Raw genomic sequence first — 15,469 nt, 5'->3', positions numbered from 1 at the left:
GCGGAGACGAGCGAGCGTTTCGGGGAGTCCCAAGAAAAATGCCATTGTTATGCCCCGATGCACCTGTGGAACATCAGCTGCAGTCTGGCTGTCAGTCTCCGATGCTGCAATGCATCAGGCCATCGAGTGGCGCTCCAACTCTGATGTCACCAACCACGATAAATGCCAACCAACTTACCTTCCCAGACAGTTCCTGGTCCAGTTCTCGGAAGCCGAAAATAAACTCGCAGCGTCGAGATACGCTGGTAGATCTGCGGCACTGGTATATACTATATCGACCTCGCCGGGAAAAAGGAAGGAATTAGCAAACCTTCTAGCTATTCGTTAGCGGTCAGCGCATAGTCAGAAGGCGTCGAGCATGTCATGATATGCTGTGAAAGAAATCACGGTACTTCATACGAATCTTTGCCGTGAGTGGCCAGTGACACTATGATCAACTTGAACGCGCCAAACGCCGGCAAATGCAGTGATTGGAAAGGGAAAGTGAGCTGCCATGTTGACATTCGGGAGAATCCGGCGCGTTCAAAATCACGGCGCGGAGTCTAGTTTCAGCGTATAATTCATGCTTGCAGCTCGTTCGTGTTCAGAATCAACGAATCTGCCTTGGCCGACCTGGGCTTGATGGAGCACTGAAACGGCAGCAGATGGCTGTTCATGGCGTCATGTTGAGTTTCAGAGCAGTTTGTGCCTGATGCTGGCCGAGCGATCCCATGCCGCAAGAAAACGTATTCCATCATGCGTAACATCTCTAGATGCAGACCATGGTCCGATGGTCGGTAAGTGACGCCGGGGAGCATTACATAAGCATAAGGCTTGTTCCACAATCTTATATCCAGTGGTTCCTCACTTATCAGAAGCTTCTCACCAGGTGCTTGCATTTCAATTTCCATTGTGGCCAACGGGAAAAGTCATATCCATCTGAATCGTCAGTGTACACGGCGCACACACTCGGGTTGTTGCTACCGCCGGTGGTCACAAATCAGCATCGTCCGAGACTAACTTAGAAAGTACGCCGCTGAGAACACTGGTCAGCGGTCATGAGATACGGACAAATCACAGAAGCACCCTGCCGAGAAGACACGCGGCCTACTCGTAAATACGGATTCCAAGTGGGTCCCCTCGTAGAAGATATAAACCCCTCCGCATGGGTTCTTCATCAGCACCATATTCTCTCTGTACTCTCGTGGGTTACAGAACGCTTCGCAGACACTGATCGAAAATGACCTCGCCTAACCGACCTTTGCGTCTATGGGAACCTGCACCCGAGCCACCGACAAGGCTAGGACGCCACCGCAAGCTTGCACCCCTTGCAGGCATCCACGTCTCCCCCATTTGTCTTGGCGCGATGAGCATCGGAGACCAGTGGGGCAAGTACAACTTTGGCGAAATGGACAAAGAGAGCAGTTTCAAGTTGCTTGACGCCTTCTATGCCGCCGGTGGCAACTTCATAGATACAGCGAACAATTACCAAGATGAGACATCAGAGAAATTCATCGGCGAGTGGATGGAGACGCGGCGCGTGCGAGACCAGATGGTCATCGCAACAAAGGTGAGTGATCGCTCCTAGAATTCATATGTGGGCCGCTAATCAGGGTGTCTTGGCAGTATACCTCTAACCTAAAGAGTTGGGATAAAAGCATCCCGCAGAAGACGCACTACATAGGAAATAACATGAAATCACTGTACTTGTCTGTCGAAGCGTCACTCAAGAAACTTCGCACAGAATACATTGATATTCTCTATTTGCATTGGGTCAGTGTACAACACGTTTTCGAGGACGTATGAGCTGACGATCCATCTGCAGTGGGACTGGGATTGCGGTGTCGAAGAGGTTATGAACGGCCTGCATACGCTTGTCACACAAAGGAAGGTTCTCTATCTGGTATGTAATCTTACTTGTAGTCAGATGCCTTTAGCGGCACTTATCTTAAACATACAGGGGATCTCTGATACTCCAGCCTATATCGTTGCTAAAGCGAACATGTATGCGCGACTCACAGGAAAGACACCTTTTGTCATCTACCAAGGCGCATGGAGCATCTTGCAGCGCGATTTCGAGCGCGAGATCATCCCAATGGTTCGCGATGAAGGTGCGCAGTACTCGTCTCTTCCGCTTTCCCGTAAGCTTACTCGAATATCCCCCAGGCATGGCGCTTGCCCCCTGGAACGTCCTCGCCGCGGGTAAGATCCGCTCCGACGCGGAAGAAGAGCGTCGGGAACAGACCGGCGAGAAGGGTGTGCTGCTTGTAATTTCTGATACCACCGATGTTGAGGCTGATACGAGAGTGCAGGCCGCAGGATATTTAGCGACGCGTGGAAGCGAACGCCCGACGAGCGCAAAGTTTGCCAAGCGCTTGAGAAGGTCGCCGCCGAGGTGAACGCCAAGAGCATCACGTCCGTGGCGATTGCGTACGTGATGCAGAAGACGCCGTACGTCTTCCCGATTGTCGGCGGGCGTAAGATCGAGCATCTGATGGACAACATCGACGCGCTCAACATCTCCCTGAGCTCGGAGCAGATCGCGTACCTCGAGGGCGTGTTGCCGTTCGATGTAGGGTTCCCGGCGAGCATGATTGTGAGCGTGCATTCATCTCAAATTGTGGGAGCGGTATGCTGACGAGCTGCTCAGGGCGATGGGACTGCGTATAGGCTCACATACACGTCGACTGGCGCGTTCGATAAGTGGCCGTACCCTCAGGCGATTCGTCCCGCCAAGTAGCAAATATATGATGTCTGAGGTTAACATTTGTAATGTTTGAGCCACAAATAACATTCGCAATTTTGATGGATCCTGAACAAGAGTACCTGCTCGCTTCAAAGAGGGACCTGCACCATGTCGATATTCACCATGCTGCATTTCTTGACATGATCGGAATAAGCATATTCAACTTTCAGAAGCACGTTGAACGTTTGTCACATATTGAGGATTCAGGTTGACGTAGCTACAAGCATACATAAGAGGGACGGAAGAAAATGCAATAACGACACATTGAAAGAATGTGGCACTCTCCGCCTGATTCCAAGTATCAGGCATCGTTTCGTGTCACAGTCCGTGCTCGGGAAGTACAACCGGTCAAGACAGGACCCCTGAATAATATACAAGAGCAGGTATAACTACATACATATGTCATGAAATCTACAGCAGTCCTTCGCCACGCTTAAGGAGGCGAGAATCCAAATCCAGAGGTTGTACATACGCAAGCGTCCGTAATCAGGCATACAGCTCCCGAGAGGAAGCCAATGGGAAAATGAATTACATCGCCAGGACGGTCTGCTCCAGGTGGCCACCCAGCTCAGACAACTCCAACGTCGAGAACTGGAAGATCTTCGACGTGAATTGCAATCGTGCAGCAGCAGACGGTACGATACGTACAGATGATGAAGACGCTTTCTGGATGATCTTCCTCAAGATGTGGCCGATGCCAGATCCATCGCACGAATCCATGTGCAGTACTCCGTGAGTCCCGCCGTTAGCGGGCAGGTGAAAGATTGGCCCAGACATCCTGCCCTGTCAATCCAATCCATACGTCAGCCCTACTCCCAACGCTCATCGGGAGGTCGAATGGAGACATACACAGACATCGGAACGCAACGTGCGCATCTCACACAGCGTTCCCTCCTTGCACGCGCCTTGGCACGGGCTCCAGATGAACTCGCGGCCGCGCGGTTTATTCGCGATGTAGGTTTGGAACGCCGTGTCATTCTTGTGAAATACCTCCGTAAGGTCGTGCCAGAACGCCGGATTGAGGGGGCCCTTCCCTGAGAACGACGGTACTATGGGCCCGTAGAGCTCCCTCGCGCTGTACAGCAGCTCCCAGGTAGCTATGTCGACAGGAATGCATGTCAGAGTTTATTTGTGTCAATTTATACAATTCACACTGACGTTCTAATTGATAATGCGGATCGTAGAATCTGGCTGAATTAATGCCAAGCTTAGGTTGGGTTATACAGTGGGAGCTGTGCTAGCTCACCTCTATAGGTCCGCGCATCCATGATCTCAAACGTATCCGGGTCGATGTCGTAGATTTTGAAAGCTGGATTGCCGCCTGATAAAGATACTTGAGTGACAGTCAATGACTGAGAAAGCTGTGGGCGCACTCATGGGAGTTAATGCAGGCCCAATCATAGCTACGCTCATGGCATTAACAGCGGTCTGCTCGCTATAATTCGAATAGCCGATAGCAAATTCATCCTGGAAACAGATAGCTTCAACAACTTTGAATGTATGAACCATAGTTGCACTGACCGCGTGGGTATGTCCATAGAATTGTCCAGCGATGGTATTTTTATATCGCTGGATGACTTGGTCAAAGTAACTGGACTGTGGTGCGTGGACCTTGAGATAAGCAAAATCACCATGGTGCTGTAGACCCTACCTGATCACGCATGACATCGCCTCTGCCCGGTGGCATGTGTGCAATGATATATGCTCTCTCGCCTGCATCCTCGGCAGCCTGTAGCTCTTGCACGAGAAAGGCCAGGATACCGTTTGGATCTGGTCTGTAAAAGTAGAGCGACATTAGATTTCTTCACTCAAAGTGCTCCCCAAGACCGTGGACGTACTGTTGCGTGTCGCTGTCATATAGCCAGAAACTGCGCGCGGGCATGTATTAGAGATCACATCCCGCATCACAACACGGTACATGACATACTTCTGTTTGTACCAATATTGAGTGTTCAAAGAGATGATGCTGTAATGTACAGAACACAATTAGAGAAGAGAGACTGCTATAACCAGCACGGTGCCTTACCGAAGGCTCATGTTGGGAGCCATAGTCGAATAGCTGCCTGAGTGATGCCGGAGCTGCTTTGTAGCCTCCTCGCCAATCCATTGCTAGCGACACATCAAACGATATCAACTGACCGCTCGACCTAGACAGCCGAGAATGCGGACGTACACTCCAACCCGCTCGTTGAGCATTGAAGACCCATTCGGAGGTAATCTCGTGCTCGGTGGTGTTACGTGGGAAGCTGTTTGTTGGGGCTGACTCACTATAACACATTCCACATCCATTATTGCACCATTCACAGGATTACTACAAAGCTCAACTTACTGATTCCCTACACAATACATTGCCGTGAGATTTGTGAGTACATTGACGAGAGGAATACACACCCAATGCAGGAAATAGAGGTGCGCTTAATATCGCCGCCATCTGATCGCTGAACGTCTGCATATCTTGGGAGACACCACTGATGGAGCCACGATTGTTAGCGATGTCTGCATAGTCACTGTCAGATGAGACCTTACTCTTCGCTGACATCCCAGACCGCATCTGGTTGCATGGGCCGTCAACTCCCGCAGCATAGTCTCCAGCGACAATGTCATGCTTACGGTCAATCACGTCTCCAGTGAAGATCGAAAACTTGGCAGATGCGCCGAATTTCTCGGCAGCTTCAAGCATCGAGTCTGCCAGAGGGGTCGGAGCGTCGCAATTTCTGCTCCCGAAAGGCAAGGCTGGCATCTTGACATGCTTCGACCTCTTCTCGTAATCACGACAGCATATCGGTTTGGTACAGCTGGCCTCTGCGCCCACCTATGAGTTTGAATATAAGTAAATGCTTTCTAGGTAGATGGGAATTCATGCATGTATGCGATGCCAGTCAATCATGACGGTATCGCCATACCGAGTGCGGGTGGAGAAGTGTGGTTTTAAGCCCTAATGATGTGCATGCATTTCTCAATAGAATAGCACTTTCAGGCACTCTCTCAAACTCATTGCATCCACACAATTCACATTCACAGAACCTGCCCGGAGCACGCAATGAAGCACCAAAATCTTGCAGCGCCTCGCCTTCCACACCAGGTCTACTCTTCGGGAGTAAAAGCCAATAAGCAACTTACGGTGTACTGCCGGTCAATGTGCGCGTCGCTGAAATGCATCATCTGGAACGGCGGCCTCCCCCTGGACACGAACGTCTTCGGGGTCTCCGGCGCAGGTTTCGGGAACGGCACCTCATACGCGTTCACCGCGGGCGGCTCGCACAGCCCAAATACCGCCTCACAGAACTTGGTCGCCGTCTGCCCCCAGAGCGAGAAGTGCCGCAGGTCGTGCGCGAGGATGGGGCCTTGCGTGCGGATCGCGCCCTCGCAGACGTCCGGGTCTTCGATCTGTCGAGCGCCCCGTGAGCGCGAGCGTCCGCAGAGCCCGGGCAGCACCAGTGTGGCTACTCACCTTGAGGTCGATGCACGCCGCGGTGATCGTGCGCACGAACGCAGCGTCGCCGAGGTTCGCGACGGCCTTGAACGTCGGGAGCGCCGAGTGGCATGTTCCGCAATCTGTGATGCTCAGCAACGCACGCTCGACCTGGTCCACAAGTCCAGCGGCCGCGAACGTCGGCAGGAGCACCACAAGCACGGGAGACCAGGATGCGCGCATCCTAGGTGCACGATCGGATAGCAGTCTGCGGCGGTGCACGCGAGTGCGGACGGCAATAGCAATAGCACACCAGAGGCCCACCGCCAGTGGACAGAGTCAGAAAGCGAGAGGGATACCGCAGCACCAGTTCCACCGCTACTAGTCCCACACTTGCAGATGTCCGCGCGTGTCAGCGCTACCGACGTAGTTCGCGCCCGTTGCGACGCGGTGCGGCAGCCTAGCACTGAACAGACGGTCGCAGTCTGATGAAGAACGGTCGTGGTGTTCTGGAACAGCAGGCATGGCTTGCGAGCTCGCCCGGGTGAAGTGTGTGCAGGCGGTGCCATCTCGGGCGAAGGCGAAGACGGCGGCTCCCTCGACGCGGCCTCGCGCCTTCCCGCAGCTCGCTTCGGATTCCCATCGTGTCCTCCTCGGTCCGGCCGCTGGTGATGCAGAGATAGAGATCTGTAAGCAGCTTCCCACCGTTGCAATATCAGGATGGCAGTGCGGCCAGAGGGCGACAGGAAGGAGACGGGGACGAATTTAAAGGCGCGCCCCGAACTTCCGGTATCGGTATCGACATCCTGAATACAGAGTTGATCGTGGCACTCGACTCACCCGCGACTACTGCACAAGGGCAAGGCATGCTATATATCAAAACTACGTATACACATGTGAAGCTGCGTACCCTGGAATGTGGGTCTCCGCGAACGATAGATACGAATACACAAAAATATACACGAGAAGCGCAGGCCTAGGCGGTACAGGTACAATCCACGATGCAACATGATAGCGTCGCCAAGAGACAGGTATTCTGGGAGTGCAGAGGAGCGACAAACGTGCGAGCGTCCAAGAAATATGAATAATTGACAATGAGGGGATGTGGGTATAGGGCTGTCGTGTCTGTCGTGTCGAGATCATGGGCTTTTAGCGTGTGTGCGCCTTCCGGTGGGAGGACGTCGGCGCCCGTTCATCGTTGTTCAAAGGCTCATCGGCCTGCGAAGACGGGGGGCTTCGTCGCTGCAGCACGCTTCCGTTCGTCCTTGGCCTCCTGCGCACAGCTCTTCGCGTCCACACCCAAGCCCTTCCTCCGTGCCCGCGCGTCGTCACACACCGGCGGAATCTCGCCACTGCGCACAAGGTTGTGCCAGTGCAGCACCTCGCCCACCCGCAGCCTTACTGGCGCTTCGGGCGGCGCAGGCGGACCGCTTGTGACGTCCAGGTGTGGCGAGTTCGGGGCATTGGTGGGATGGGACGACACGGCGCGAGTAGGCGGGGGCGGGGAGGGGCGCGATGGCGACGGCGGGCTCGAGTGCACGTGCCGGAATGGGCTTTCAGGGTCCATGAGCGGCGGCATCGAATCAGAGCTGGTCGCCGAGAGCGTGCGGGAGTGCGCCTGCGACATACTCTCCGTCGCATGCATCAGCAGCTGGTCCCGGCCCTCGGAAGTGCTCGCGGGGTCATTCGTGCGCGTCAGCCCCTGCGCCGCGCCCATCGTGTACGTATAGAACAGCGCAGGACTGAACCCCGGGTGCCTGGAAACCGCGGTCGACTGCGCAGTGGGAGCCGTCGCCGGCGGGTGGAACGGGATGACCCCACGCTCGCCCGCGACGTAGTGCCTCTCCTCCGCCGTCACTTCGGCTGAGTAGAACACGAAGCGATGGCCGTTCGTTGTCCGGTTGCTGACCGAGATGGACGACGTGCACCGCCGGCACGGGCTCACAATCATGTAACCAACAGGGGTCCCGCAGCCGTGGCAGCAGAGCGTCTGAGTGAGGCATTCGCACGAACGCGAGCTTGTGCGCTCGGGAGAGGTCGGCGGTGCGGGGCACTCGTCTGGGTGGGTCAAGGGACCATCGACTGTGGCCGTCGGTGCGACGGGTGGGCCGCTTGTCGGAGGGGGAACGCGGACACTCGAGGAAGGCGCGTAGGCGGAGCAATTGATCGGCAGCGCGTCGGTGGAGTAGAGGGGTACATTTGGCCGTAAAAGCAGTACTGCCTGTCATACAGCCAGAATGTTAGTGGAACAACTCGAAACCGTACGTTCTGGGAAGGCGCAAGGGAGAAAAGAAACCGGGATGGTAGTATGTTGTGGCGCCTTGGACATCCTTTATGGCACAACAAGGTCCAAGGAAGGAACATTTCTCTTAGGAAATACACAAAAGAATCTCCCGTGTGGTGCGTGTGGTGCAGAAACACCAACGCTCGGTTGCCTGGGCGCATAACGTAAGAGAGAATATAATGTAAACAAATCGTAATCAGATTGAACTCTTTGGAGCTTAGTTCACGACGAAGTGCGGGTATTCGCCCAGCTGCTGTTTCCGGCGGCGACGTCTCTTAGAATATTTCAGGGAAGCGTACGCGATCTAAAACCCGAGAAAGCTAAGTAGACGCGACATTGGAGTTGTCAAGCTCAGACAACCATATTTTCGCGAGGCACGAGTCGCGCGACCAGTACTCGTGGCTGCCGAATAAACGGCGCACATTGCCAAGAAACCAAAGATCCAATCGGCGGTCACCCAAACACGCCCCTATCGCAATTCAAAATGGAGACAAAAGTCTAACCAATGATATAGAAACCCGACGTCATCGGGCTCAAAGCACACTTTGTCAAAGTATACAGGCTGTGGCGCTCACCTTCATCCCACGATTCGTCAAGAACATCCCACAGCCCTTGCAGTCCAAAATCCACACTTTGTGAGCTACGGGCGGCGGTGGGGGTATGGCTGGCCGGACCTGGACGTGCGGGTGCCATGGCGGATGGCTCGCATTTGTCTGCATGCCTGTGTTGTACGGGGGAAGCAGAATGTGGCTGTTCCTGTGCTGCGACGCGGCCGACGCGTGAGACTGGACGTGAAAGGGTATCGTTGCTGGGGGGTATACGCGATCCGAGGTCGTGAGGGGTGCATAAGAGTATACACGGTCCATGGTGTCCATGGGCACGGGCGGGGGGACGTAGGGGTAGTCGTGGTGGTAGGAAGGGGGCATGTTGGGATGCGAACGGCGGATGTACGACTGGCTCGGGACTGACAGGCGATCGGCGAGCGGTGACAGCGTACGTGCGGGCATCCTGCTGCACTAGGTACCACAGAAGGGGGGAGGGGAGCGGGAGAAAGCCCGCGGGCGCGGGAGTTATGAAGGGGACGCGCGCCAGGGAAGCGAGCTGCGAGACTTCGTTGGGCAAAAGTTGCTTTTGGCGGAGAGCATCGGTGTTGCCCATTCGGAGTCCGTCCTTCCTGACGTGATCCAACGATCTAACCGACAGCCGACTCGCTGCACAGAATCTAATCAATCGCCGCAGCCGCCTCCCGCGTAGCTTGACCAGACTCTACAAATAGTGGTTTATTACGAGGAGTTTAGAGAGTTAGCTCGCCAGCCGGACTGATACCAGGGCTGAATGCAAGGTGTGCGCTGCAGCCTGTGTGACACAGAAATCCGTTTCTCCCGCATATATCTTCGTTCCTGTATCATTTAGCACCCGGTGGCGTGTCAGCATCGTCCATGTGCAATAGCCGGTCACCCATCTCCGTACATATGACAAGCGAGATGCCTCTGCTGGTAGCTGCTTGCCGAAGGAAATAGCCATGGAGGTCCATAATAAAATACGGATGTCTATGCTCATGCTGCCAAGAATAGAACACGATTAATGGATTCATATTTCATCGGTCTTCCCTACCGACAATGATGTCTTTTCCCGATTCCAATCAGGAACCACGGTGCTCACCCGATGTCGTAAAGCAGTAAAACCCACATGTAGTGAAGGTGTCGCACGCGCCTGTTTTGGCAATCAGCTGTACATATCAGACCACTTCATGCACCTGGGCCCACGCCACAACAGCCGGATATCATGTATCTAACATAGTCAAATTGCCAGAACTCTTTGATTATTACAGTCCAATCTCAGTTCCTCAACCTAGAGCGACTGAGATGATTTGGTGTTAAGGCGCATGCGTAAAGAGGAATACCAAGTTACGGCATTAGGCTGGAGTGATTTTGGCCCGCTTCAGCTTCGGAAGGTCATGGACAAGCTTTACCACAATATCTATCAGACTATTGCACCGTTCGTCGTCCAATGTTCAAAATCTGTTAGGTAAATGACAATTCATCACCAACAGTTCTACCGCAGTGTGGCTAACTCGGCGATGAATGAAGGACGGAATTGGCCCGAAGTCACTGCTTGTCACAGTGGCAAAGAACTCCTGTCGTGTAGAATACATGTCGGTTTGCAACACCCATCCTTCCCCACATCCCGATCTGACAGATGCTGACATTTGTATTGAACGTCCATAGAACGAGAGAGAGATCGGTACGCACTCCCGTGCCTCACAGCGACTCAATACTCCCAGGCAAGAACGCAGCGCCATCTTTGTTCTCCTCATACCACGGCACGTCATGCGCAATGAGCACGCGCACCCGCGGCATCTGCGACAGCGCCCGTATCCGCGCGATCGTCTCCGCCGCCGCCTTCTTGTCCCGGTGCGAGCACCCAAAGTGCGGCGTGTCCGCGATGCGCGCCTCCCCGGTGATCAGCCGCCAGTCGTGCGCCGCGTCGCCCGCGAGGAACACCCACCCGCCGTCCGCCGACGTGCGCGCGAGCACGGCGAGGTGCCCCGGCAGGTGCCCCGGCGTGTCGACGACGTACAGGCTCCCGTCGCCGTAGAAGTCGAGCGCGTGCGGGAACGGCCCGACCGCGCGCATCTCGGCGCGCGGCACGTAGCGCGTGCGCTCCGGCGGGAGCAGGGACCCGAGGAACATGCCGTTGGGGTCGGCGGGGTAGCCCGGGCTCAGGAGGGCGCGTGATTCCTCGCCCGCGATGAAGGTGGCGTTGGTAAAGGGCCGGGTGTCGCCCTGGTGGTCGAAGTGGACGTGCGAGAGGCAGACGTGCGAGATCTGGGCGGGGTTGTAGCCGCCTTTCTGCAGGGACTCGATGGCATCCTGCGGCACCTCGACATGGTACCATCGTTTGACGGCTTTCACCATTGCGGGCGGCAATGCCTCTTCCCAATCTCGGCGTGTGCCGAGGTCGAAGACGAAGGTATCTCCATCCGTAGAATGGCGCAGCAGGAACGCGAGACAAGGGAAGCGCGCAATCTCGTTTTCTTTTGCTGTGTCGACGATCTGTGCCATGGGAACATCGACGTATCCGGCTTCTAGGACAGAAACTGTGCAATATGCTTGGCCTTTCGCTGGTGGTGGAAGTCCTACAGTTCCTGAGCGATCGAGGTTACCCTACGTTGGTTGTTGAGTAGGCGCGTGACAAATACCTGTGGCCGTAGACATGGTGTGCAGTATCGCGGAGTGCAGCCTCTCTCGCAAGGTTCTTACTTATAGAGGCCTGACAAAGGGGTCTTGACTGATGCCACGCAAAGCCACTATCTATGGAGGGCCACTATCAGCCAAGGCTGCGGCGAGACAGGAACACTATCCGCCGATCCCACAGTGTTTTTTTTACTATGGCTCGTGCGGCCAGGCACCGTGAACAGAATACATTCCCTATCTATGCGCTCATCATGCACTTCTCATGACTTCATATATACTACATATCTACTATTATACAACAACGAAGACACCATGTGACTCGTAAACATCAAGACCAAGTGGAAGGCCTGCGACCGACCTGGTCAATATCATTCAACGTGACGGGAGAGATAACAAAGCCTACCCGAAAGCCTGGCCCGATGGCAAGACCTTGTAGCTGGCGGAGCGGCCATCCGCGTTGTTGAAGGATACCGTGTTGCCCCACCACGTCTCAATGGTCGACGCGCCAATTGTGCCATCCCTAGGGTACTGCACACAGAAGAATATAATGATAATCGAAATGGCGACGCCGGAGTCCAAGCCGGCCGAAAGGACGTCTAGGAAGTGAACCAATCAGCTGCGTGGCACTAGGCAGAGGGCACCAGTTTCAGGAACACCCACAGTTGTACTTGGTCCACCAGGCGAAGTGACGTCGGCGGATCACGTAGTTGAAGATGAACCCGACTATGGCCCATGGCACATAGTTCACGGCGCTGGCGGGCGGAATGGCCCCGGTACCACTGAAGATGACGGGGAAGTTCACGTATTTCATGAACGAGTTGGGCCACTTCAGGGCGATGAGGTAAGCTGCAAGCGGGCAAAGAGCGCCGACCAGGAAGAACCAGACAAGGCCACTGCCAGCGAGCCTGAGCACGAGATCCAAACCTGTGAGCACTGTGGGCAACTTACTAGTAGATCTGGCCCTGTGAGAATTGACGCTTGGGACCAATGACGCCCCAGATGAAGGATGCAGTACCAAACACCTCAGTCGACGGGCACTATGACCGACAAGCGGGTGAATAGCGGCATTGACGCGACAAAATCACACTCACAATGAAGCCGTTCGGCTGAGAGGTCGAGCACAGGTCCGGGATGTTGGTGAACATCCATGCCTGCACACCGAGCTGCACCGTCCCGGCGATAACAGTCGCGACCACTTGACACCAGAACATCGGACGAGGAGGGATTTTCATATAGTGGCCAAGCTTGAAGTCAGACGTGAACTGCAAGGCCTGATACATGGTGATGTATCCCCAAGTCTTGAACATCATCATGGCTATTGGTCGTCCTGGGAGCGCATATCCAATGATCAACTCCGTGATGACGCTTCACAGGAGATATTAAGCCAAGCGCCGACGGATGGATATGTTTTAGACTCTTACTTGAGACCAAGTTGCTGGTTGGTGATAGCTTGAATCATTCCAACAGGAATGCAATAGACGAACGCTACAAGAGGAACAAGTGTCAGATCTCAACTCAAGCGACTGGCCACTGGCCATTGCGTGGAAAAGCCTACCGATGATCAAGCTCAGGACGAAGGCCCAGACAGGGAACTCGGTATGCCAAATCTCAATTGAGACCACGCCAAAGACGAACATGGTGACTAACCACCCCAAGTTAGTAGCAGAAGGACTGACTGCCGAATAGATACATACCCATCAAAGAAGCATACCACCATTCCGGGACCTGAGGGTACTTCGACATCAGCCTAGCGTGGATATCCGGCTGCTCGCTCATCGAGCGGCGGGACTGGATCCAGATCTGCTTGCGGAAATAGAGGAAGGTATGCGTGATGATGGAGGTGATCGACGCGAAGGAAAGGCCGTATGACATCGCGAACGTCGTCGACAGGAACAACGGGCTATATGCCTCGTACTTCTCGACATTGAGAGAAGCATCCTCGTTGACGATAGCAGAGATGTTGTAGGTGTTGCCATAGCGGTCGAATGATGTCCGGGATGATATCCTGTGAACGTATGATCTCGTCAGCATTAGCCAACTAATATTTGTGAGATGGTACGAACGGTAGGAAGGCGCTATACCATGTATTAGTGTAGTATAGGATAGGTGTGAGGATCCCTAATATACATGATTAGCTTCCGCGTTCATGCACAATATAAGGCACAACTTGCAGAAGAAGAAGACGAAGCCAACGAAGATGTTTGCCTCCGCCCACCACGGCGTGGGTAGAGGAGATCCGATGTAGGAGATCTGACCACAGCAGTTAGCACGCCGTCATGATCGGCTATAAGATAATCGATGAAGTGTACCTGCGCCCAGTCGAAGGTGATTAATGACATGCCCTGCAACACGGCGGTAAGTCAGTGGTTTGGCGCAGTAGGTCATGTCGAGAGCCACATACAAGTCCACTTGTGTATCCGAAGAGCTGATTGATAACGACATTGTCGGGGACGATCCAGCAGACCCAGTTAAAGTACGAGAGGGCTTGGAAAATGTAGTCCGGGAACCAATACCAGCACGCCGAGCCGATGAATACGTAGAGGAAGAAGCGTTCACGGCTAATACCCCCGCGCTTCCCGATACCGGCGTATTGTTGATGGTGCAATGTGTTGAAAAGGGCGCAGGTAACCAGATTGACAGGCCAGACTGCGATCGAGATTGAGATGAGATCGACCGACTGCGGTCAATCGATCGGGCACGTACTCATGGACGGTGGCTGGACAAGGAACCTCCGCAGTATGCCACCGATAGAAAACCCAATCTGTGCAGCAAGCGGTGGTGAATTCGTGTACATGAGGGACGAAGCGCTGAACTTACCAACTGCGTGCTCATAACCACCATCCATTGATCTAAAACAGGGTGAGTTGTACTACTGCGAAATATTGTGGATGCTGCTCACATCCGAAGTTGTAATCCTGGTTATAATATACACGCTGAACGGCGATGATGTCGGTCTACGGTCTTGTTAGTTATGTCCATTGCATATTATGGTGATTCAACGTACGGCATAAGCCGAACTACCTCCGACATTGGCCATAATCGTGACCAATACATGCTCCTTGATGGTGAATGGTCCAGGATTGAGGGACATGCCAAAAATCTTGACCCGGGGCATGAAACGAGCCCACGCGCGGCCAACAGGAAAGGACAACAACAAGGCCACAAACTGCGCAAGTTGTTATAAATTAAATCATGACAAAAGGCGGCAACTCACACTGCCCACGCTGACGGACGGGTACCGGAAGAAAAAGAACTGGTTCATCCCTGGAATAATAATTGCCCAAATGACACCCATGATCCATGAACGAAGGGTAGAGCACGGCATATCAGGGTCGTCCGTGTTGGCCACGGCCGACCGCACCTCAGGGTAGGGGGAGTCATCCTCTGGAAGTCTCCGCGTCAGCGCCCGTCAGTGTATGCATTGACTACGATCTTACCGAACTCAATGGCATCCTTGTCGAGGTTCGGGTCGTCGAAGTCGACGACGGGGACCGGGTCGTGAACCACTGTGAGAGGGATTCAGGTGCGAATTTTAAGAAAAGGATTCCAGGAGACACTGACCGGCCTTCTCAACGTCCAGCTTCTCCTTGTCCGAGAGGGAGCTAGCGCTCTCGCTTGCTGCGTGGAGGCTTTCCATGACGAGAGGAGAGAGGGCGGAGTCCAGGGGAACCGCTCGGGACGAGCGTCCGCTTCTTATTCATGTCAGCACGGCCCACTCGAGCACGCGATAAGAAGTACATTTGAACTTTCGAAGCTCGCCGGCGTGGTCTTATCGCGGGAGTCCACAGGTGCCAGTGCTTCAGGTACGACAGAAACACACGGGCAGGATCTAGATGGGGGGGGGGGGGTCG

The 15,469-nt window shown here is 54.3% G+C and overlaps 5 protein-coding genes across 5 annotated transcripts; 1 reads left to right on the top strand and 4 right to left on the bottom strand.

The window, feature by feature from the left end:
- Positions 1-1,196: 1,196 nt before the first annotated feature.
- Positions 1,197-2,797, top strand: POSPLADRAFT_1038643 (hypothetical protein). The gene is made up of 7 exons (XM_024477419.1): positions 1,197-1,549; positions 1,606-1,752; positions 1,805-1,882; positions 1,940-2,090; positions 2,146-2,235; positions 2,292-2,575; positions 2,630-2,797. The coding sequence occupies exons 1-7, from the start codon at positions 1,220-1,222 to the stop codon at positions 2,717-2,719; spliced, it is 1,170 nt and encodes a 389-aa protein (XP_024343298.1). The 5' UTR covers positions 1,197-1,219; the 3' UTR covers positions 2,720-2,797.
- A 750-nt stretch (positions 2,798-3,547) lies between these two features.
- POSPLADRAFT_1132734 (hypothetical protein) lies at positions 3,548-6,380 on the bottom strand (the record flags this gene model as incomplete). The annotated part of the gene is made up of 13 exons (XM_024484247.1): positions 3,548-3,822; positions 3,884-3,916; positions 3,972-4,046; positions 4,099-4,192; positions 4,247-4,321; positions 4,377-4,500; positions 4,560-4,691; positions 4,752-4,834; positions 4,899-4,984; positions 5,102-5,221; positions 5,336-5,537; positions 5,846-6,112; positions 6,177-6,380. The coding sequence occupies 13 exons, from the start codon at positions 6,378-6,380 to the stop codon at positions 3,548-3,550; spliced, it is 1,770 nt and encodes a 589-aa protein (XP_024343297.1).
- A 967-nt stretch (positions 6,381-7,347) lies between these two features.
- Positions 7,348-9,347, bottom strand: POSPLADRAFT_1043925 (hypothetical protein; the record flags this gene model as incomplete). Its single annotated transcript, XM_024478414.1, has 3 exons — positions 7,348-8,358; positions 8,997-9,085; positions 9,281-9,347. The coding sequence occupies 3 exons, from the start codon at positions 9,345-9,347 to the stop codon at positions 7,348-7,350; spliced, it is 1,167 nt and encodes a 388-aa protein (XP_024343296.1).
- Positions 9,348-10,682: 1,335 nt separating this feature from the next.
- POSPLADRAFT_1043924 (hypothetical protein) lies at positions 10,683-11,639 on the bottom strand (the record flags this gene model as incomplete). Its single annotated transcript, XM_024478413.1, has 2 exons — positions 10,683-11,569; positions 11,624-11,639. 2 exons carry the CDS (start codon positions 11,637-11,639, stop codon positions 10,683-10,685), a joined length of 903 nt encoding a protein of 300 aa, XP_024343295.1.
- Positions 11,640-11,909: 270 nt separating this feature from the next.
- Positions 11,910-15,255, bottom strand: POSPLADRAFT_1043923 (hypothetical protein; the record flags this gene model as incomplete). Its single annotated transcript, XM_024478412.1, has 18 exons — positions 11,910-11,976; positions 12,022-12,214; positions 12,279-12,511; positions 12,567-12,655; positions 12,710-12,983; positions 13,040-13,103; positions 13,174-13,260; positions 13,313-13,623; positions 13,834-13,868; positions 13,928-13,960; positions 14,020-14,264; positions 14,322-14,379; positions 14,436-14,467; positions 14,518-14,572; positions 14,623-14,784; positions 14,833-15,002; positions 15,056-15,124; positions 15,180-15,255. 18 exons carry the CDS (start codon positions 15,253-15,255, stop codon positions 11,910-11,912), a joined length of 2,253 nt encoding a protein of 750 aa, XP_024343294.1.
- Between the last annotated feature and the right edge of the window lie 214 nt (positions 15,256-15,469).

Source organism: Postia placenta, assembly GCF_002117355.1.
Source record: "Postia placenta MAD-698-R-SB12 unplaced genomic scaffold POSPLAscaffold_2, whole genome shotgun sequence".
Lineage (NCBI taxonomy): Eukaryota > Fungi > Basidiomycota > Agaricomycetes > Polyporales > Adustoporiaceae > Rhodonia > Rhodonia placenta.
Note: the sequence above shows the minus strand (reverse complement) of the source record. Positions and strands in the feature narration are given on the sequence as shown.